This window comes from Diaporthe citri (genome assembly GCF_014595645.1).
Source record: "Diaporthe citri strain NFHF-8-4 chromosome Unknown scaffold_7, whole genome shotgun sequence".
Lineage (NCBI taxonomy): Eukaryota > Fungi > Ascomycota > Sordariomycetes > Diaporthales > Diaporthaceae > Diaporthe > Diaporthe citri.
Genome location: NW_025064852.1, coordinates 2,487,337 through 2,509,315, shown reverse-complemented (window position 1 = coordinate 2,509,315; position 21,979 = coordinate 2,487,337). Strand labels below are relative to the sequence as shown.

General features: G+C 54.9%; 9 protein-coding genes across 9 annotated transcripts; 5 read left to right on the top strand and 4 right to left on the bottom strand.

Annotated features, from left to right (window-relative positions):
• Positions 1-352: 352 nt before the first annotated feature.
• Positions 353-4,475, top strand: INS49_013888 (uncharacterized protein; the record flags this gene model as incomplete). Its single annotated transcript, XM_043174581.1, has 3 exons — positions 353-584; positions 662-2,121; positions 2,187-4,475. The coding sequence occupies 3 exons, from the start codon at positions 353-355 to the stop codon at positions 4,473-4,475; spliced, it is 3,981 nt and encodes a 1,326-aa protein (XP_043021526.1).
• A 42-nt stretch (positions 4,476-4,517) lies between these two features.
• Positions 4,518-5,922, top strand: INS49_013887 (uncharacterized protein; the record flags this gene model as incomplete). The annotated part of the gene is made up of 2 exons (XM_043174580.1): positions 4,518-5,639; positions 5,713-5,922. The coding sequence occupies 2 exons, from the start codon at positions 4,518-4,520 to the stop codon at positions 5,920-5,922; spliced, it is 1,332 nt and encodes a 443-aa protein (XP_043021525.1).
• A 41-nt stretch (positions 5,923-5,963) lies between these two features.
• Positions 5,964-6,791, top strand: INS49_013886 (uncharacterized protein; the record flags this gene model as incomplete). The annotated part of the gene is made up of 1 exon (XM_043174579.1): positions 5,964-6,791. One exon carries the CDS (start codon positions 5,964-5,966, stop codon positions 6,789-6,791), a length of 828 nt encoding a protein of 275 aa, XP_043021524.1.
• A 497-nt stretch (positions 6,792-7,288) lies between these two features.
• INS49_013885 (uncharacterized protein) lies at positions 7,289-8,497 on the bottom strand (the record flags this gene model as incomplete). The annotated part of the gene is made up of 1 exon (XM_043174578.1): positions 7,289-8,497. The coding sequence occupies one exon, from the start codon at positions 8,495-8,497 to the stop codon at positions 7,289-7,291; it is 1,209 nt and encodes a 402-aa protein (XP_043021523.1).
• A 1,803-nt stretch (positions 8,498-10,300) lies between these two features.
• On the bottom strand, positions 10,301-13,137 carry INS49_013884 (uncharacterized protein; the record flags this gene model as incomplete). The annotated part of the gene is made up of 2 exons (XM_043174577.1): positions 10,301-13,048; positions 13,114-13,137. 2 exons carry the CDS (start codon positions 13,135-13,137, stop codon positions 10,301-10,303), a joined length of 2,772 nt encoding a protein of 923 aa, XP_043021522.1.
• A 1,250-nt stretch (positions 13,138-14,387) lies between these two features.
• Positions 14,388-15,383, top strand: INS49_013883 (uncharacterized protein; the record flags this gene model as incomplete). Its single annotated transcript, XM_043174576.1, has 1 exon — positions 14,388-15,383. The coding sequence occupies one exon, from the start codon at positions 14,388-14,390 to the stop codon at positions 15,381-15,383; it is 996 nt and encodes a 331-aa protein (XP_043021521.1).
• A 598-nt stretch (positions 15,384-15,981) lies between these two features.
• Positions 15,982-17,742, top strand: INS49_013882 (uncharacterized protein; the record flags this gene model as incomplete). The annotated part of the gene is made up of 1 exon (XM_043174575.1): positions 15,982-17,742. One exon carries the CDS (start codon positions 15,982-15,984, stop codon positions 17,740-17,742), a length of 1,761 nt encoding a protein of 586 aa, XP_043021520.1.
• A 217-nt stretch (positions 17,743-17,959) lies between these two features.
• Positions 17,960-19,183, bottom strand: INS49_013881 (uncharacterized protein; the record flags this gene model as incomplete). Its single annotated transcript, XM_043174574.1, has 3 exons — positions 17,960-18,148; positions 18,225-18,567; positions 18,636-19,183. The coding sequence occupies 3 exons, from the start codon at positions 19,181-19,183 to the stop codon at positions 17,960-17,962; spliced, it is 1,080 nt and encodes a 359-aa protein (XP_043021519.1).
• An 806-nt stretch (positions 19,184-19,989) lies between these two features.
• On the bottom strand, positions 19,990-21,741 carry INS49_013880 (uncharacterized protein; the record flags this gene model as incomplete). The annotated part of the gene is made up of 5 exons (XM_043174573.1): positions 19,990-20,623; positions 20,681-21,127; positions 21,185-21,385; positions 21,446-21,464; positions 21,519-21,741. 5 exons carry the CDS (start codon positions 21,739-21,741, stop codon positions 19,990-19,992), a joined length of 1,524 nt encoding a protein of 507 aa, XP_043021518.1.
• Positions 21,742-21,979: the final 238 nt, after the last annotated feature.

Genomic DNA, 21,979 nt, shown 5'->3' with positions numbered 1-21,979 from the left:
CCATCCATCAACCACTTCATACTACAGAACAGCTGGCGTAACTGCCAACCTCAGCATCCCTTCTCCTTGCCTTTCTTGGTCTCCAGTCGGTCTTTGGCCTAGCAGGCTTCGACCTTCGGCCTGACAGAGAGCAGCCAGATCATATCGGTTGCCGACAGGCTGAGCCGTCGTGGAAGACAGCATCTAGCATTTCAGCATCGACACCCAACTTAGCTCGCTACCCAGATTAGCCACGCCTTGCAGTCAGTACAATCATTCATCCGCCCTGCAATCCAAACCGCCCATCCCCCATGCAACTGTCCAGTCCACATGTGTCCGCACTCCCATACGAGCACATCACATAGATTGCGCCATGCCTCCGAAGAGACGCAGAGATTCGGGCGGCGTCTCTGCCACACTGCAGCCTCGCAAGCGTCCATGCAAGACTGACCTTCGACACAGCTGCTACAACCACTGCTCCTCCCCGAAGATGGGCGAGTATAACTATGGTCATCACCAGACCCGGTCACAAGGCCTCCCTGCCTACTCAGAGATCGATACAGCGAACGGTGGCGAGCTCAGACAAAGGGAGCTCGGCAGACCAGGTGCGTTCTTCTCCGTCTTTCATTGGACTCTTTCTGGCAGGCATGACCCCGACTGACCTTGGTGATATCTGTGCAAGGCCGTCTCGCTTCAAAATGGATTGTCGATCTTGTCAACGGCTTTCTTGGCGATGCCGGCATACCACCATGCGCACATCGTGCCTCCGCACATCCAGCGCGCCATGATCTCTACCGCGTTCTGAGCCAGTCCTCTGACTCTCCTGCAGAATGGAAAGCCCAAGAACACGACGAAATTCTGGCCGTTTGCATGTGCCGCGCGTGTAAGAAGACCTTCACGATCGTCTTGAAGTGCCAGACCGGTCGTCGGTGCGACAAGAACGTCCAACGCATGCACCATTTGGTAGCCACCACCGTTTCGGATGGAGGATCCCTTCACTCCAAGCACTATCCCATCATTGGAGAGGCAGACTTCATATGTTCTGCCATGGGCTGCGACCTGACTGTTCGCGTAGAAGTGTGCGATCGCCGCCTGCCTGAGGTGTGGGAGGCATCCTTAGTTGATCGCGAATCCATTCAGGCAAGGTTGAAGGAGCTCCTGGAATCCGATGACCGTGATAGGTACGAAGACTTCAAGTCTCCCGACAAGCGCGCGAAACTCTTCCCGGCACACTACCTGTGGCAGTACCTTAGCGATGTCCTCAAATCAGGGCCCGACAGTGCGGAGAAGAAGGTGTCCTATCGTAACAAGTTCTTCACTCTTTGCTTCTGGGACAGGTTTCAAGATATCTTCGACTTTCTGGAGTTCCAGACGGTGGACGGAGACGGCGACCAGTCACTGGTTTTACCGCACCTCGATGATACACCCTCAGCCTTCACTGATCCAATGAGCAGGAGAGGCTGGTTTGAGATTTGCCGGATACATCTCTACTTCCTCGTGGTGGACAATCTGCCTAAATATCTGGTTGCACCCATCGAGATGCCCGTCAACCCGCAGATAGACACCATAAAGGTCCTGGAAGACCTTCTCGACGCCAAGTACGCCAAGTCAAAACAGTCATTCGGCGACTACAGCCCAGATGATTTCGATCTCCTCGGCGTCAACAATGACATTCACGAAAACATGCTTTGGTACGCTTGTGCCTGTCAGGGTCAGACCGACCCTGCCAGCCGGGAGCTCTACTACGAGGCGCTTCGCCGCGTCAGCCAAAACAGAGAGGGCGTCAGCCCGGAGCTTAGAAAGTGGTTGGAGGGCGAGGAACTGGCACTCGTTATTGTGAGATCGGCAAGAGAGGCTGGGGCAGATCCCCTGCACAAGGCTTACAGGGCACTCGATTCGGAACAATCTGCTAGCAACGAGATTCTCCTCCGACAGTTTGACAACAAGTTGAAGTCAGCCTCCCAGCATGAGCGGAAGACACTTCGAAATAACCTGTTGCTCATCGGCAAGAACAAAAAGGACCCTGACATTGTGCACTACGCCTGTCGTTTCGAACCGGAAGAGGCCATGGCATTCCTGGGAATCCCGGAAGAGGCCGTGCAGGATGTCATCCCCAGTTACGTCCAGACTAATGTCAATGAGGTTTGTTTTGCTTGCCTGATCCCCCTGGGCCACTCCTTCGCAGCCAGCTAACGTGGAGATTGTAGGACAAGAGTATTGATCGGATTTTAGCGGCGGGTGCCTTGAGATCATTGACAAAGAAGTACAACAACCATGCAGAGCTGGAAGTTCTAGCTATTGAGCTGGAGAAGGAAGCAGGCGTGCCATGGATGGCGGACGACAACTCCATCACGGTTGCGCTGGGTTCCCCTTCCCAGACTGGCGCCAAACCTCCACTGGATGTTTCCCTACCAGTCGGCCTGGTCAACATCCGCAACACCTGTTACCTCAACAGCATCCTCCAATATTTCAATACCGTCTTGCCGGTACGTAGTGTTGTACTCAACTGGGAGGAGTTCAAACTGGAGCCGACGGAAGAGAACCTCAAGACTCGCCGCCTCGGGGGCAGCGGCTCAGCTCTGGACAAGGCTGAGGCTTTCCTGGCTGCGAAGTTCGTCGAGGAGATGAGATCCTTGTTTCTGGACCTTCAAAGCTCGAACGAGAGTGCTATCAGACCTCAGCAACGCCTAGCACTCGCCGCACTGAAGACTGCAGATCAACTTGTCAGAGGCAAACCTGCAGAGGCTTCCACAACGGCAATAGGTCCTCAGCCAAAACCTGACTCGTCAAACGTGGATTTGCCTCCTCCACCCCCTTTGCCCGCTAGGCCTTCGCCCAAGCCTCCGTCCCAATCGACTCAGCCCACTGTTACAGTCAATGCTGTTTCGGAGCATGCTGATACCGCTAGCAACGTCAGCTCCTCGACCTTGGTAGACCAAAGGGATGAAGACGCCGACCAAACCTACGTCACGATCTCTCAGAATTCAACGGAGGATAGGGATATTCCTCAGGTTGTGCCAGCCAAGCAGAGGGTTGCGCTCGAAGACGAAGACAAGGAGCAAGCAACCGGCCCAGGGGATGGTGGGCGTGGACGATCTGTGGATCGCGAGCAGGGTCTCTCAGGTGTCTCTGGTGCCAAAATGAGTGGCACGGATGAGAATGTGACTGCGCCTGTGACGGAAACCAAAGTCGAGCAGGCGCTCACGGTGGAAGAGAAGATCACAGGTGCCCTTAACGACGTCAGCGTCACTGGAACCGAACAGCAAGATGTTGAGGAAGTCATGGGCAACATTCTAGAGCACCTCCACGCTGCTATCAAGCCGACTGGCACAGATGAGCACACTGGCAAGCAGACGGACATCATCACGGAGACATTCTACTGGTCCAGCGTCAAGAAAATTCGGACCGTCGACATGAATACGGGAAAGCCCCAGTCTGACTTCAGATCTGTGCCTGATCTATCGAGGTGGATGACTGCGTTTCCGGCGAAGGAAGGGAAGATCGACCTCTACAAAGCACTTGACAGCAACTTTGATCAGGAATTTCAAGAGGATGGCCATGAGACGTACTCCTCCATCACAAAAGCGTCTCCAATCCTCCACGTCTACATTCAGAGGAGTCAGAATGTCGATGGGAAGCTAAGCAGAAACAACAATGTCGTCGAGATCCCTGGAAAGCTCTACTTGGATCGTTATATGGATGGAGACACTGACTCGGTTCTGTTCAAGAAGCGGCAGCGCAGCTGGCAACTGAAGCGGCGGCTCGACGCCCTGGATCGCCCATCGCAGCCGGAGCCTGTTCAGTCAAAGTTCAGGGATGAAAAGGACAAACCCAATGAGGCAGGCTACGAGGTCGTCGATGCAGGTGATGCAGTTGTTGATGCGTTCGAGAAAGAGATGATGACGGTCGAAGATGAGGACTACGTGTCTATCCTGACTCCCGACCTTCAGCATATGTTCGTTAACCAAGGCAAGCTACCCAGTCCCTCTCAATCACAGAACGAGGATGTTGCCATGGACGGCGCAACCTTGGGACCATTGGTCGACCTGAGCTCGAATGCTCGTCGCCATCTGCATGAGTTCAACGAGGATAGCAAGGAACGCGACCGCCAAGAGCTATCAGCCCTGTTCACCGACATGACGAATGTCGCTTATCGCCTCCATGCCGTCATCTGCCACGGCGGCGGTCTGGGCTCCGGCCACTACTGGGTCTGGATTTACGACTTTGACAAGAATGTGTGGCGCAGTTACAACGACGAGAGGGTCGAAGTCCATGCCGACAAGGACAAGGTTCTGAACGACTTGAACAATGGTGCCAGCCCCTACTATGTGGCGTACGTGCGTGAGGACCAGGTCGACCGACTGGTCAAGATCCCGGAGCGGAATCTGGTCACACCTAGCGAGCAGGTTCCCACTGCCGCCGATGAGGTCATCCAGAGCGTCGACGTCGACATGCAGGACGCGGCAGAGGTGTCACATGTAGAGCATCGCGAGTAGGACTCGAATAGTAACGCACATGATGATTTCACAAACCCGTTCATGGATTCGATGTTGGAAACGCACGCCGGCGAGCAGGGCGTTCTATACGAGGTCCCCTCGTCCAAGGAGAGAATCTCGGCAACTGGGCCATTCCACCCATTTTATACATCAAGCATCTTAGACGAGCCAATCGAGCAACTGCCTCCTGCTTGTAAATCTGCCTCACTCGAGCCAGGCGGAAACAACACGCAGGCTTTCCGTCCGGGTACCAAAGATCCAACCATCTCTACGGCTCTTTTTCTGGATTCTGTCACGCAGGACAAGGACGGGAGGACACAATCAGATACAGCTCCCGCCGCAAATGCTGCCATGTCACCCCTTTTCGAAGATATTGCTCAGATGGTATCAATGCTCAAGGAGGAACCTGAAGGCGAACGGACTGTAGCAGAGGGCGAAGAAACACCAGAGACAGGCCGCGGGAACGAACGGCCTCTGAGCGAGGATGATAATATGTCCCTTTCCCCCGGTGACCCGGCTGGTGACCAAAACACCTCTCAGGCACAGCGGGTCAACACAACAGGGTCTTCGGATATGCAGGTGCGGCCAGGTTTTGGGGCCCTCCCGCAGGCTCAGCCGTCCCAGGTATATCCACCTGTGCAGGCTTCTTTCGGCAACCTTCAGCCTATGCCTCACCAGCCTATGCCTCACCAGCCCTGGCGTCACCAGTCTCTGCCTCCCCAGTACCTGCCATACCTTACGCCTGGAAACACGCCTCTTCAGTTCTCTCAAGAAGTCGCCGCAGGTTTACCACCCCCTCGGCTTTCTCTGGCCACCCCTCAGCTTCCTCACATGCAGCCAGCTCAGCACGAAGGCTATGTCAACCAGGTTGGCAATTATGGACTTGCGTCCGGCGCCTCGATGTATGCTAACCGCGGTCGCTTTGCTTTAACCGCGTATGGCGGTCTGACTCTTCAAGCTCCGGCATACCCGCAGTTGCCCAGTCAAAACTCATCCGAGGGCGGACCGCAAGCAAGGACTCCTGCCAATACGCACGTTTCGATGAGACCAGGAAACGCTGCGGACAGATTCACGAATGCGTACAGGAGCGAGGTTCCAGCCAACTCTGGGCCGCCTCCTAGGATGAGTCTGCCGCCGAACACCAATGCCCCGATACAGCATCAAGTATGGAACAGACAGGCAGCTGGGAGTGGGCTAGAAGACTTGAGAATGAGAGACCCTCAACGGGGCCACACAGGTTTTCATCCTCAAAGCGGATCTGATTTCCGACCCCATCATCCGTCCCAGCTTGGTCCTCGTATGGGCACATTCCAGCCTCAACACGCGATTTCGTCGCACAGCCATCACCACCAAAATCATCTTTCAGTACAAGGAACCCCTATTGCTGCTTCAAGACGAGTTGAGGGGCCCGAGCCTGCATATTTCGCAACTGATGTTCCACGAGTAACTACCCCAGAGGCGGAAAATATACGCAATTCACTACCGAGTATGAGGGATGAATCGATTTTGAACGTGAAAATTGCCTTGCTAGCATCCAGTATAGCGGGCAAGCAAAAACGTGGACATCCCTACACTGGTCTTCCTGGAGTCACTGCTGAAGACATACAAGAATTCCGTCTACAGTACAGATCAATGCCAGTGTTCATATCATGGTCGCGAGAACTACGAATAACGGATGACATGGTCAAAGCCGCCCTTCAAGCAATGAAGATTCTTGGATTATCTCTTGCCGGATTGTGGCAGCTCAAGCAGTCGACTGGGCCTGCTCAGTCTGCTTCAAACACCCAATCTGCCAACCCTACTGAATCTGCTCAGCCACCTGGAACAGTTCAACCAGCCGATGATGGACACGTCCCCGAGTATTTGCTTGGTCGATTCATGGAAATCCTTGAACTCAGTGGAGAGCAAGAAGCGCTTCGTTTCCTGCGAGAATCGAAGGCAAAGGCTGCTCGGGAATCGCGGCGCTCAGACAGGTCGCGGCGCAAACGGAGAAACGCGATGATTGGGATTAGTGACGAGAGCGGTATGAGCAGCATGGACAGGGTGGTTGAAGATGACCTGTCCGCCTTCGGCATCACGGAAGTTCAGATCACGGGAGGTCAAGTAATGGTGGCGGGTTCCTCTAGGCGACGAGAGAATGTCAACAGCAGCCCGGCGCTGAACAGGACAATTGAGATCCACATTGACGACGACCTGGTGGGCGCAGCAGAGTCTTCAACTCCGGTGGAGAAGTTTAGACGGTTGATGAACTCGAGTCCGACTCAGAAGAGCCCAAAGAAGAGGGCTAAGGTGTGGATTTCTGATGCAGTCGATTAGGCCGACGGGGAAGACGGTGGTAATCCTGACAGTGCCTGATCTCTCAGCGGCCGCACACTCTTGATCGGTTGGCCAGGCCTTTGACTAGCAGCATGGTGATGCCGTGTATACACGAGGTACTCCAGCATAATAACTGTATGTAGTAGTTTAGGAATTGACAATTGAAAACTGTATGGCTCAGGTATTGCTGCACAAATGGTTGTGCGGGTTATGACGTGCTGGCGCGACGAACACATGTGTAGAGAAAAGTAGGGCTCAGTATGGAATCGATGTGAGGCCAAGTGGAGAACAATCACCGCAGAAAGTGGACAAGAACAAGTTAAATCTCTAGGACATTTGCCCCTTGACGGCAGAGTGTTTCGATTTCCTTCGGAAGACTGCTCCGAAGCGAAGGAACTATATACATGAACTCATATGTGCACGCTTGCGTCATTCCACATGTGTCGAGCGCTCGATAACATTGATCATCCACCACCAACACATAAACCTCGTTTGCCCTATGCCGAAGCAAGGCAGGTGCTGGTAGGGAAGTTGCAGCTCTCCTTGCCGCCGGTGATGTCGACATCCGTGAAGGTGAAGTCGCTGCAGGAGCCATCACCGCAGAGGACGTAGTAGTTGTAGGCGTCCGACTCGACGGTGCCCGTGACGTTCTCAAAGGTGATGGAAGAGATGTTGACGCCGTTGGTGGGCTCGCCGGTTGGGCCGCCGTTGAGGTAGTCCTGCTGGACGTCGAGGCCGTAGTCGGAGATGCCCGACATCTTGATGTTGCGGTAGGTGACGTTGGCGACGGAGCCCGTGGTGCCGCTGTTGGACTTGATGCGCACCCCGTTCTGGCTGTTGACCAGCTCCGAGTCCTCGAACAGCACCGTGTCCACCGTGTTGTTGGACTTGCCGCCGATGGAACCGATCGACAGGCCGTGCCCGCCCGAGCAGAAGAGCCGGGACACGGTGATCTGCGTGCCCGAGGTCACGGCCACGCAGTCGTCCTGGTTGTACACCTGGATGTCGGACAGGGTGACGTAGTCCGAGGCGCCGATGTCGAAGCCGTCCGAGTTGTGCGCCGCGGCCTTGGAGCCGGATGCCGAGTTGGGCGCGTCTCCGGCCGTGTTGTTGAGGAGGATGTTCTGGGCCGTCAGGTGCTCGTTGCCCGTCATGTAGAAGCAGTGAGTCGGCCAGTTCTGGATGTTAAGGCCAGAGATGGTTGCGTAGGTGGTCTTCTTGACGACAAAGAAGTGGTCCGGCTTCTTGGTGCCTCCGTTGCTGCCCTGGCCGTCCCAGTAGGCCTGCCCGTTCCCGTCGATAACGTGGCCTGGGGCACCGGTTAGGGTGATATGGTCGCCTGACACGACGATGGGGTCGAAGTCTTCATCTGCCGTGTATCCAAAAGACGTGGTTCCGCTGAAGGTGACGGAAGCACTTGGCTGTAGCTTCTGGAGGTCCAAAGTTGAGGAGGCCGGCATGGACAGGCTGTCCAGGAGGATGTTGGAGCACGAAGCGACCGCCGAGGCGACACCGGCGGCGGCAGTGACTGTACATGTTGTCCCACCATTGCCGGTCACAGTAGCATTTGTCGCAGTAGGGGCGGCTGTTGTGGCGGCAGCAGCACCAGACGAGGCACCGGTAGGCCTGCTGGAGACGGCGGCAGCGCTGCTGCAAGAAGCAAGCACGGCTGGGATAGCGGCAGCTGCCAGAACGAAGGACTTCATGTTTTCTGAGCGTGGAATTGGACGATCTCAGATGTCAAGTAGTCTCCAAGCTTGGATATATACAACGCGGACTTGCTCTGCAAGCCGGGAACGTGACGGAAGGGGAAATGTACAGAGGAAAGAATGAACCTGAGCGGACCTGTGTTACAACTGCGCAAGAACACAATAGGAGGAGCAGGTCAACGACAGACAAACCCTTGGTACTTATACGGACCGTCAGACTGTCAGTCAAGTCCGCACCTAGACCTGCATCTGGATCTCCTCTCAAAGTCCACATGGCGCAGGAGGCAGGGGTCGGAGATGGGAGTGAGGACCACCTGACCCACATCCCGTTTCTGGCATCGAGCATGACGGCGTGTTGGTGGTGGGCTCTGTGGATCGGGTTGAGATAGATTGAGAAGGAAGCATGACCCCAGGACGCCTCGGGAGATGCTCCGAGGACATTGAGCACCGGTCTGGTGTAGGGCACTGCTGCTCGAAGGCCGCACGACCTCCGCACCACAATGGTCATCCAGGTAGTGCTTGCAATCGAAGTCAGGACCAAAGCTGCCGACTGGGACAAGGCCTGACAGTACAACGACGAGGGAGACTCGTGCGTGGAGGGACCTTCGAGTCAAGCATCGGCTAAGCAATCATCAATTTCCGCAGCTGGGTCCCGGTGGGTGTGGTCCAGGAAATCCAGGAGGTCCGGAGCGAGAGGTGAGTGGTGGTCCCGGCCTGCTGGGCCCCACGAGAATCCCGCCTGGGCAAAGCTTCGCGGAAGCTTGACTTCTGGGCCCGCCCTGCCGATCCGTTTGTTTCGTCCACCCTAACCAAGGTGTGATGCGGCATGGCCAGCATGGTGGCCACCATCTTCCAGGCTGCAGGAAGGGAGGAACGATGGATCCTGGAAGGGAGGGGCAGCGCCGGATGGCCTGCTCCTACTGGTGGATGATCTGAATACCGTGGAGAATGAGACGGAAATCGGCAACGACGGCAACTCGCCAGGGCTGGCTGGTCACCGGCTGGGTGCTGAAGGGGCTTATTAATGCAGTAGAGAGAAGTTCCTTCAAGACTGGGTTTGATGTCAGGGGGCTGCCAAGGCGGCGGCTAGACTGGGAAGAGGCGGCTCAAATTCGTCAACTGAAGTCATGTTCTGCACATCGTGAATGGGGTCCTCATTTCGCATGCCTGTCTGGTCGCATGGAGACGCGCAATCAGCAGCACCACTTGACTGCAGGGAAGAGGCACGGTCGTACTGTACCTGTGAACCGAAGAAAATGCCGATCTCGGGTCCATCAAGAGGCGGATACAGCCGCTTCGGTACCACGGTCGGGTCGACCAAGGCGCAACATCGTCGCCTCGGTACTGGAGCTTGTGCCTCTAAGCGGTGGCGATAATCGAGCCCGGCCCGGGGTCGAGCCTGGTTGCTGTTGCGTGAACCGTGTTGTCACCGATATTGTCGATGATAAATGAGTTTAATATCATCGAAAAGACAAGCGCATGATGGTGCACTTTAGTTGACAAAACGTTGTTTCGAATCCAAACCTACCCGTCGGCCCGCCTGCTTGGACTGACTCGCCCGGCGGCCATCAAAATTACACCACGGAAGCATTAAAGCATACCGAAGTACAACAGCAGAGTGAGTATACTCGACTGTCGCTGCCCCTGAGGCTAGGCAGACGATTTATCCCATTGCAAAGTTCATCTACAGTAGATGAGGAATCCCGACTAGCCTTCAAACGCCAGAGCCACACGTCATGTCATCCCATCCATGTCCCCTACCACAATACAGCATTCAAGCATCTGTCAGTTCAGCCCAGATCACAAGGCTTGGACGCTCTCAAAAAATGGGTTCTTGGTCAGCCTCGCATCAGCCTTGACCAACTCCCTCAGCTTGGCCACCATCTCGTCCTTGCTCATCTCCCCGCCCTGCACCTGCTCCTTCCAGCGCACGAGCACCTCCTTCAGCATTGCGCTCCCCTCTTCCACATCCTGCTTGCTGTACTTGCCCACTGCCCCCTCCTCATGCTTGGTCGTGAAGTCCTCCAGTTCGTCTGCCTTGCGCTTCGCCATGCGGACCACCTTGTCCGGGAAACGCACCAGCTCGGCAACGTGGATACCAAAGCTCTGGTCGCAGATGCCCGGCTCGACCTTGTACAGCAGCGTCACCTCCCTCTTGCTGTCCTTGTCGTTGCCCGTACCGCTTATATGCGCTGTGACGTGCAGGTTCGTGACTTGAGGGTACTGCTCCGCCAGCGCCGTCAGCTCGTGGAAGTGCGTCGCGAACAAGGCGAAGCAGCCAATCTCTTTGACGATGTGCTCGGATATCGCCCATGCTAGCCCGAAGCCGTCATAGGTCGATGTACCGCGACCCAGCTCGTCGATGATGATTAGGGATTCCGCTGTCGCGGACTTCAGGATGTTGGCCGTCTCCAGCATCTCGGCCATAAAGGTCGAGACGCCCTTGAGTTGGGAGTCGCTTGCGCCTACTCGTGCAAGGATGGAGTCGAACACGGTCAGTTCTGCCTCGCTGCACGGCACAAAGCAGCCGACTTGAGCCATCAGAGCGATCACGCCGATCTGGCGGATATATGTGGACTTGCCGCCCATATTTGGGCCTGTGATGATAAGGAATGAGGACTTGTCCCGCGTGAGCTCCACGTCGTTGGTGATGAACTGTACGTCATCCTGCATCTCCATGCACGGATGGCGAGCCTCCTTGAGGATCGTTCGGCCTTGCCCGCGCTCATGTACCGTGGGCCGTACATAGGAGATCGGGGCGTGTGCAGAGCAGTGGGCGAAGGACACAATGACGTCCAAGTGAGCGAGGACACCTGCCAGTTTCTCGAGGACCGGGCAGTATGACGCCGCAACGCCGACGACCTCATTGACCAGGCCGCTCTGTGTGCGGTTGTAGTTTTGTGACAACTGGTCGAATTCGCGGCGAATGCTGAGAAGATGATTAGTGGTAAAGTAGACGCCGTTCTTCTGCGTTGAGCACTCCTTGTACTCCTTTTTGTTGCGAATACATCCCGCCTCAGCTCGCGTAAGTCGCATGCACCATCCATGTACTTTGTGATTCTCGAGGAAGATTTTCTTGTCCTGCTCTTGGCCGAGATCGTTGGCTGCGTTCACAAATTCCTTGTTCATGTCATGTCGGAGGTGATCCAGCTTCTTGCTTATGACCCGCAGGTTATCGTCGAACTCGGGCTTGATCTTGAATTCGTGCTGGTCCATCGCGTCAAGGTCCACCGTCGTCTCCACCATCTCCTGGAGCTTGACGAGACTATCAGATAGCTCACGCAGTTTGGTGGTGTAGGCGGCATCCAGAGGATCACGGTACGCCTCGTCCATCACTGCTTCAAAGGTTCCAATGAATCCGGGCAGTCGGATTATAACCTGGTATGCTCTTACAACATCTTCCAGGTTGGCCTTGTTCCGCTGCAGCTTTTTGGCCAGTCGGTAAAGATCAGGAACGGATCTGAGATGCTCCTCCTGCATGATCTGTCGAAGTTCAGTGTCATTGACGAAAGCCTCGACCAGCTGCTGGCGCTTCTCAATCTCGTCCTTGCTCATGAGAGGCTGCTTTAGCCACTGGGATAACAATCGGCTGCCCACTGGCGTCTTGCAGTGATTCAACAGACCATACAGACTCATGGTCTTGGAGCCATCACGTGCTCCTGGCATCAAGTTCAGAGCCTTCAGGGCAGCAGCGTCCAATTTCATGAATTGCGAGAGGTCATGTTGATACAGCTGGTACTGTCCGAAGTTGGAGGGATCCTGAAGGACAGCGAGGTATTTGATCAGCGCGGCGGCAGATCCCATGGCCAGCTTCAAGTCTGTCTGTGGCAACATCGAGGCGGAACGGTCGTCTTTCAGTATTCTTGCAAGATCTTGTTCAATGTCCTTGGTCCCGAAGTCCGCCGCAGGCCGCTCTGACATGGCAATGCCACAATTGCTGATGATCTGCTTCAATTTTGCCAACTCGGGGTCTTTGTCCTTGTCACTCTTGTCGAACTGTATCAGGCACTCCTTGACTCCGAGCTGGATTAGAAGAGCCTCGAAGTTGGAGTATAAGTCATTGTCGAGAAACTCGCTGACTCCCAATTCGCGAACACTGGCGTCCGCGAAGCACACACCGACGCTTCGTGCCTCGCTAGCCTTTGCGGAGAACTTGACGGCCATGATCATGGGCGCACCATCGAATTGGCCTCCCAAATCTTCTTCCACGTCTTGGAGATTTCCTGGAGAGGCTTGTTTGGCGATCTTCCAGTTCATGCGGCCGCCAACGCTTGACCAGATCTCGACTCGCTTGCCGAGCTTGAAGAGTGCTTCTCGGAGGAATTGTCGAAAGACAGTGACGGTCATGGTCACTGATGCCAGGCCGGTGTGGTCATTCTTGCCCAGCTGGCGGACCACGGAGGTGGTCTTGTAGACAGTTCGGGCAATGAAGTTGGCATCGTCGCCATGGGCAGTGTACCAGTCGCCTCGGTCGAATATTCGGACGGTCTCATCGCTTACTGTGGGCAGAGACTTGAAGAAACGGATGAATCCGTGCTCGTCGTCGACCTGGGGAGAAGCTCACGGTTAGAATGCGCCTTTCCGGGTTGGCAGGGAGTGAGTGGAGGCCGAACCTTCAACTCTGGTCTGGAAGACATGTTGAGCGAACCAGGGACCTAACAGACTCGAAGAAGAGAGACAGAGTGCCGAACACCCTCTATCGCGTCTTGGTCAATAGAGTCGAAAGTACATGTGTGGAGAGTCTGGAGTTTGGGAAGGTGCATCATGGAAGCTCGGTCGCTGAGAGCAGCAAGCACCCAACGCGTACCGCGACGCGACTCCATTAAGTTTCAGTGGGGCTTGCAGGGGTCCGGGGATCCCCAGAACCTGGGGTGGGAGCGTACGTGGATACGTGGGTACTCTCATTTGCAATCAATCGTATCGAAATGGCGCTAGTGACCTGCACACGACTAACATGCCCAAGATTCGTATGCACTTCTTTCAACTCTCTTAATTTAGCTTTAATCTATTTAAAACTTATATAAAAAGAAAGCTGCTTCTTTTCTAATTTTATTTCTTTTTTTATTATTAAATTAAGTAAGTGGAGGAGGAGGAATTTATATTTAAATTAAAGTTAAAAATAACTTAAGTTAAGATTAGATTTAAAGGGGGGTGAAATTTAAGAGTTATATTAAAGCTATTAAGGAACCTAGGGTAAATTTAGTTATTTTTGCTTAAAAACACACCCTCCTTAAAATTTTAAATTCTTCTTTAAAATTATATATTAATATACCTTATACCTTTAATATTCCCTCCGCCCTCCTTAAATAAGTATTAAAAGAATTAAAAAAAAAAGTAGCTTTCTTTTTATATAGGTCTCTATTAAATTAAGAAGGTATTCATTATATAGGAGGTGTAAATAGTTGAAAAATGAAGTGCATATGAATTTTGGGCAGGTTGGTCGTGTGCAGGTCACTAGCGCCATTTCGATACGATTGATTGCAAATGAGAGTACCTGATGAGCATGCCTCACCATGGCTGTGAGGCACTCCTCAACCACACGTAATTCAAAACATGCATTCAATTCACCGTCATGAAACTTCCCAACTTTGACCAGACTTGGTTAAACTAACCAATCCTTCTGATATACCGCCAGCAGCAGGCAGCAGGAAGATGATCCTACATACGCCATCAACGGCTTAAAAACAGCCCGAGCCCTTGCGCTTTCGGACACTTTTGGACACTTTTGGGTGATATATCACTTTGAATCATTCTGAGTAAGTCCTAATTGGTATTTCAAGATTGATATTTGATAGACCTGTTCCTTTGTCCTGGACCTTTTCAAGGGCACTTTCCCAAGCTAGACATACGAAAACAATCCTATCCACCAACATCTTTAACTCTTACAATGGTTTCTTATACAGAGATACAAGCCTCGAACGCGCTGATCAACGATGCTACAGCGCCGCGGGTCGCTGTCTTCGCCGGTGGCACATCAGGAATTGGGCAACTCACAATCAAGGCCTTAGTCGCCACAGGAGCTGGTGTGAGGATCTACCTAGTCGGGCGCAAGAGCTCTGAAGAGCGCTCGCTCGCCTTCGTCCAGGAGCTGCGGGCTACAAACCCAAAGGCTGAAATTATCTGGACCGAGGGCGAGATCTCGCTTCTTGCGGACACGAAGAGGGTGTGCGATGTCATCAAGCGCAAGGAAGCGCGTGTGGACCTGCTATTCCTGACCGCGGGCTACGCACCGTTCGGCCCGCGGGCGGAGACTGCCGAGGGCGTGGAGACCGCCCAGAGCCTCGAGTACTACTCCCGGGTCCTCTTCGTCCTGCACCTTCTGCCTCTCCTAGAAGCAGCAGAGGCCCCCAGGGTCGTCAGCGTCCTGGCGGGCGGGACGGAGAGGGCGAACGTCGACCTGGACGACCTGGGCCTCAAGAAACCCGGGAACTTCGGAGCCATAAAAGCCCAGATGCAGTACACGGTCATGAACACGATGGCTTTGGAGAAGCTGGCCGGCGAGAATCCCAATGTGACTTTCATCCACTCGTGGCCTGGATGGGTCAACACGGGGAACGTGAGGAGGGGCCGCGATCCGAATTCGATCGTGTCCTGGCTCATCTGGATCTTTCTTGAGCCCCTCATCGCTCTGTTCTCGTTCAATGACGACGAGTCTGCACAGAGGCATCTGTTTATGAGTACCAGCGCTGCTTTTGGCGGTCGTGGCGTGCCATGGAAAGGCAAGCCCGGCGTGAATTCGCTGGAGAAGCAGGCCAACGGATTGTTTCTCCCCAATTACAAGTGCGACTGTACTACGAATGCAAAGGTCTTGCCTCAGCTCCGAGAGAAGGCGCAGGGCAAGATCTGGGAACACACCCTGGGAGTTCTTCGACCATATCTATGAAGTAAGGGCTCACTTTGATTGGCTTGCATCCTCATCACGGTCTAATTAATGTCTTTATTTATGAATCTCATCAGTATTTGAGTGCGTCATCTACATGGGTATAATAGCATAATTCATCCCTGGCTGTACCTTTGACCAATTTGTTCCGTAGTCCATCGAGGCACCGGCTTGAAGACAATACTTGTATTGAACTGAGTGCCTGGCCAAGAAATCGAAATGTCTTCAAAACGTTGTCTTTACCATGTAAAGAATATACCGCATTTGGTGGTTCTAGCTATGAGGAATGATACCTACTCACCGGTTGCTGTCCGTCCTTTGCAAGGATGAAATAAATCCTCCGGCCATGAGAAGCCGTGCACTTCAGCTACGTCAACAGCTCGGAGGAGCCTCCGAGTACGACACAAGTACGACTGGATCCCTTGTGGCCCATCTATCCTGGGCCATTGATTCCTCTAAGCATGTCGAGGTCTGAACTACCTACTGGGCTAGGCTAAGAAGGCGTTAATCAAGAGTGACACACCATCATCCAACACCTTGCAGCTTACTATCACGAGGCTGTTCGCGTCGGGATTTATCATGCTCTTCCGGCAGCAGAACCATGAGTCTCCTGCAACTACCTGCCCCGGTGCTCATGTGTAGGCCAATTGCAGCATACACTACCATCAAATTACTCTCAATCATCCACAAGCACGGTCGACGAAGCAGCAAGCCAATCCAGTCACTCATTGCCCGGCAAATCTGGTCTGCCGAGTCCAGATCTGTCCAGCTCATCGCGCGGTACGATCCGCCGCCCAAGCTCGCCCCAAGCTACCGGCCACCACAGCTCCACAGATCAACTGGAAGAGCCCGCCTAGGTGAGGGACCCAAGCTTCAAGCTCCACACCGCCTACTCCAGTCGGATTCTGCCGCCCGAAACTACCAAAAAGTTCCAGTGGACCCCGCGACACGGCCGTCCTTGCACTCCGTCTCTGCCAAAAGCGCCTACCATATCCTGTGTTCCATACGTAGGACACCGCCAACAACTGTAAACATGGAGAACGACAACACAGCCACAGCTTCTGTGACCGCAAAAAGCTTGGATGCCCAGATGAACGACGCTCCAGCACAATCACCCGGCGCGAATCCAAGGAAACGAGCACGAGACGATCACGAGGACGATGCAGAGGAAAACGAGGACGAGCCAGCAGAGGACAACGGCGAGTCGAAGCCTTCCAAAGACCCAGCAGACGGTGCAGCAGACCAGCCCAAGATCTCAAAAAACCAATTGAAGAAATTGAAGCGCCAAAAACTCTGGGAGCAAAAAAGGGAAGACCGCAAGGCAATCCGAAAGGACAAACGGCACGAGAAGTCGGCAAGGAGACGACTCGAGCGCGACGAGAGGGCTGCCAAGATCGCAGAGGAACAGGGCATCGAGAAGAGCGAGGCCCTGAAGCAGATCCTGGCGGCCGAGCAGAAGGAGCCCAAGCCAAAGGTCGTCGTGCCAGTCGCCTTCATCCTCGACTGCGACTTCGAGAAGTACATGCGCGAGCCCGAGCTCGTGTCATTAGGAGCTCAGATCACGAGGAGCTACGCCATGAACAGAGCGGGACAGTACCAGGCGCACATACTGGTCAGCTCCTGGGGCGGCTATCTGAAGGAGAGGTTCGCTACGGTGTTGCAAAATACGCATCTCAACTACAAGGGCGTGCGATTCCTCGACTATGACTTTGTGGAGGCGGGCAAGACCGCGTGGGAGATCATGCATGGCCCCAGGGGCGGCGGATCTTGTCCCGCGTTGGGCGGCGAGCAACAAAAATCGGAGGAAATGCCCAGCGACAAGCCCACGGAAGAGGGAGAAGATGCTCCAAAAGATGAAACATCAACGAAGAAAGAGGCCGCGACCGCGCCGGCCCCGGAGTTCGCAACCGAGTCCATCGTCTACCTCTCCGCCGACTCCCCCAACGTCCTCGAGAAACTCGAGCCGTACACAAGCTACGTGATCGGCGGGCTCGTCGACCGGAACAGGGAGAAGCTCCTGTGCCAGAAGCGCGCCGAGGCCAAGGGCATCCGGACGGCCAAGCTGCCGATTGGCGATTACATGCAGATGGCGAGCCGGCAGGTCCTGGCGACGAACCACGTGGTCGAGATCATGTCCAAGTGGCTCGAGACGGGTGACTGGGGCAAGGCGTTCGAGGAGGTCATTCCAAAACGAAAAGGGGGCAAGCTGAAGGGTGTGGACGGGGAGGGAGAGGGTGATGAGGAAAATGGCAAGGATGCTGAGGCTGAGGCTGAGCAAAGTGACAACCAGGATGACCTGGGCCAGAAGCAGGACCAGCAAGGCGACAAGCAAGAAGAGGGACCGAGTGAGGCTGTGGCATAGTACGCTAGTTTTCACGCGCAACTTGTGGTCATCCCACAGTCCAGACTGGACCAAAATTTCGGTCACACATGAAGAGGCCGTGGTGTTCAAGCGATTGCACACATACCAAAAAAAGGTTTCAGCAGACAAATTACCATGGTGCACTTGGAGTCGTATTTACAGTCATATTAACAAGTGAGCTACCAACTCTTCCCATTTTCCTTTCTCTTTCCTTCCCTCACGACGAGAGCAGCCCCTCGATAGAGACCACCGACAGCGACACCTCGTTGGTGGTCGACGGCGGCAGCTTCCCTGCGCCATTGATAAGCAGCTTGTCCGGGTCCTCGGCGAAGACGCGCAGGTGGCGCGTGTACGCGGCGGGCTGCGGGGTCTCGCGCTCGAACCACTGGTCGGCGGCGCCGAGGGCCTGGTTGGTGAAGACGGAGCCGAGGTTGCCGCAGCTGACAATGATGGTGCCGTTCTCGCCGCCGACTGCTCCAGACGACGTAGGGGGAGCCGGTAGGGGTGGTGCCCGTGTTGGCGGCCACGATGCCCACCGGCTCGCTGTTGTCGAAGTCGAGCGGGTTCGCGTTGATGCGGTACGTCACCGGGAAGGAGTAGCTGCCGGAGAAGTTGTGGCCCCACTCGTAGGTCATGATGTAGTCGCCGGTCGGCAGCTGGGCAATGGTGGTCATGCCGGGGCGGTCCGTGTACTCATCGTAGGCGACGTCGTCGACGGGGTCGGCCCAGGTGAGCAGGTCGGTCGTCGTCTGGTGAATAAGCTTCTGGCCGTGGTCTGGGTCGCGCTGGTCCGAGTAGTACAGGACGAGCTGGTCCTCGTAGATCCTGTTGATCGCTGTTAGCCAAGACGTCCAGTCGGGATGAGCCCATGGGTGAAGGAGATTTAAACTTACTCGATATATGGCTCCCAGATAGGCGTCAGCCCGTTGTTCGGCAGCGCCTCGCCTCCTCTTGCAACACTGCTCACGAACTCCCAAGTGTACCCAGCATCCGTGCTCGCGTACACATCAATCTTGGTCTCGCTCAGGTCGGTAGGGATACTGTTACCCGCTACCAGGACCGTGCCGGCCTTGTACCCGCCAAAGTCAACGGGCAGCTCGTAGATGAAGGGCTGATACCTCAGGCCCCACCCGTTGACGTCGTCGGTCACGTTCGAGATGTACTCCCACGTCACGCCGTGGTCGACCGACTTGTAGATGGGGAAGTAGACCAGCGGCGGCTCGGGCGAGTAGTTCTCCCACGTCGCGAGGAGCACATTGTCGTTGAGCGTGAGCTCCGTGGTGCGCGGGTACAGGACCCGAGGGTCGGTGTAGTCCGAGGGCGGCACGAAGATCACGTTGTTGTCGAACGTCGTGACCTCATCCCGGGGGTGGTGCAGGGGGCTTGCCTGGGCGAGGGAGAGGAGGGACAAGAGGAAGACGATGGGCTTTAGGGATGCCATCTTGACGAAATATGCAGGGTAGTACGGGTTGCTACCTCTGGACAAAAATAAAGACAGGATCGTCAGGAGGAGAAAACTGCAAATGCAACCTTCTTACCAGATCCAGGACTTGCATCTTCGTCGGCGCGCGAACCTCTCATGCTTATATAGATGGAGTGTCGCACGGCGCCTATTCTACAAGAACCCGCCTTTGCCCATGATGGCATCATGCATGCCTGTCGGAGCCCACGTTCCTTACTGGGACAGGGTGCCCGCATGATCAGACCTCGGTGTATCTCGCGCAGTGGATGCCTGGTCGCATTGAGCTCCCTCGCCCGGGCGCAAAACAGGGTCGTCAATGACTCTTCGCGCACTATAGCGTGAGTTCCCGTAGCTAGAGTGCCGAGGCGTTTCTCGCTGATGGGAGAAATGCGGGCGGCGCGAGTTGGAGAGGCTTGGTGGGCGTTGGAGAAGGTAGCATCCGAGGTGGGCATGGGCAGGGATTCAGGGGTCACAGCCAGTGACGGTCTGGGGAAACTCTGGGGATGCCGGCGCGGTGGCCAGCGCGGAAGATGCGCACCAATAAACATCGCGCCCGTCACGCCGGCGCAAACACTGTTGATCTCGCCCAGCCTTGGGCTAGGACGGATGGACGGAAAATATGACCACATAGAAACCAGAATTATACCGAACGCCAGCCCATAGTGTTCCCTCCCCCATACAATGCCGCCCATTGTGGCATTGTGGCTGCGCAGGGCCAATGGTTGTCGCGCAGTCGCCTGGCCTCGCCTAACGTCATTACACACTTCAATGTCAACAGAGAGAGATCAGAACTCCATCGACTCGGGCTCTTCCCGCTCCCTCTTCACCTTGACGTCCCCTCTCTCATCCTTCAACAATGCGCTGACAAAGGTCCTGAACTGCTCGATATACGGCTTCAGGCTGGTCTTCTCCCAGTCTTGAATGCTGGTCTTGGCGTCTCCCGTGCCCTCTTCCTCCGTCCACGCGTCGATTTCTCCCAGGAGATTTTGCACTGTCGGTACAGCTGTAGGGTCAAACTCCTCCAGCTTGCCCGGTCGCGTATCAATGGGCACACAAACCCTTCCAGTGCCGGGGTGTACAACGAATGGAGATTTGAGCAAATGGTTTAGCTTCTTGCTGACCTCGATATCGAGTCTGGGATACGTGTATTCCAGCACGATGTCCTGTTTCGCCGCCAGGAGATCTTTTGTGTCGAGGTTCTTGCCTGCACCGCCAGCCTTGGTGATGGCATCAATGTCGGCCCACTTAGACGTCGAAGACCGCCCTGGCGCAGAAGCCCACTTCTTCCGCAGGGAGTCATTGAGGGTTTTGTCCGGCAACAGTTGCAGAAGCTTTTCTGCCCGATCGTCGGTGTCCCAGGGGTCTTGCTTCTCAAGAACATCCTCTGCAAAGTGCGGGGCCAGAATGTCCAGGCTCCGTCTGCGATCAATGTCAGTTTGTTTGGCTGTAAGTCATGTTGCGCAGAATAAGACTTACGTCAAATGTGGGTGCAATGGTCTCCTGACGTTTACTTTCTTCCCACTTTGTGCACCACCTTTGAGAACCTCCAAATATCCTGCCACGGCCCTCCTCTTCTGGTCCTCCATAGTCCGCGCCTTCTTATCGCAGACCCAGGCGTGGGCACCACGTCGACCCGAGTAAACCCACATAATGTGCTTGAAGCCGAAATCATCACGCAACGCCTTGTCTACCACTTGGATGGCCATAGTGATGAATTGCCAACACTTGATGCAGATGTTTGCCTTGTCGCAGCATGTCCGGATGTCGTCGTAATCTGTTAGATCGATATCGAAGCAGAGCTCTTTGGCCAGGGGCCGGAAGGCGGACAGGTTCTTGAGCTGTTTCCGGTCGCGTGGGTTGGTGGTGTAGACGGGGCCGATTTCGAAACGAGAGGGCAGGAGGCGCAAGACGTCTTTGCGGATGCTGTGACGGGGTCAGTGTGCGTCGTATCATCAACATGTTTGGACATGGAACGCGTACAGATCTGCCGTCTGGAAGGACTGATATCGCAAGTAGGCATCGTTCTGTAACGTGAAGGCAAATTCTCGGTGGCCAAAGTCGTTGGTTGGTGTGGGGCTATGGTTCAGCCATTGAAACAGATGTCGCCATGGGAAGAGACGTTGGTAGAAGCTGCGCATGACCTCGGGGTCACTTGCGCTGTCTTTGATCGGGGCGCCATCACTGAGTGAGCTGTGTCAGCCTTAGCCATGGAGAGGGCTGCGTGGATACAATATTACTGACTCCGGTGTTTCAGACGACTCTGGGCCGGGAGAGCTTGTGGGCAGCACCTGGCTCTGAGTCGTCCTGCCTGTACTTGGGAATTCGTCGTCGTCCGAGTCGACATCTGCGAACAGGTCGTCTAGCTTAACCTCCTTCTTTGGCTCCTCCTCTAGGCACAGGGCATTCACCTCAGCCATCGTGATCTCGGTGGTGGTCTCATTCTTGGCCGGAGAGTCCTGTTCCATTTGCTCGAGCTCGTCCTCACTCGTTGGTGTGGGAACAGGAGGAGTGGATGCAGGAGACGTGGAATGAGGCATGATTACAGCGGAACGTGTTCAAAACTAGGGATGTACACAAGTAACACGACGATGAAGTGGCTGGACGCCTATAATCGTGTCCGAAGTCGTGCGGTGGTTGTAATGTGAGGAAGAAAAGTCACTGGTGAGACGCGTCTGGACGCGTTGAGTGCCTGAATGGTGCAACGGTGTAACGCGACCTTGTAACGCGTAGTGGTCGCCATTGCCTCCACAGTAGATATAAATGATAGCCTAGCGC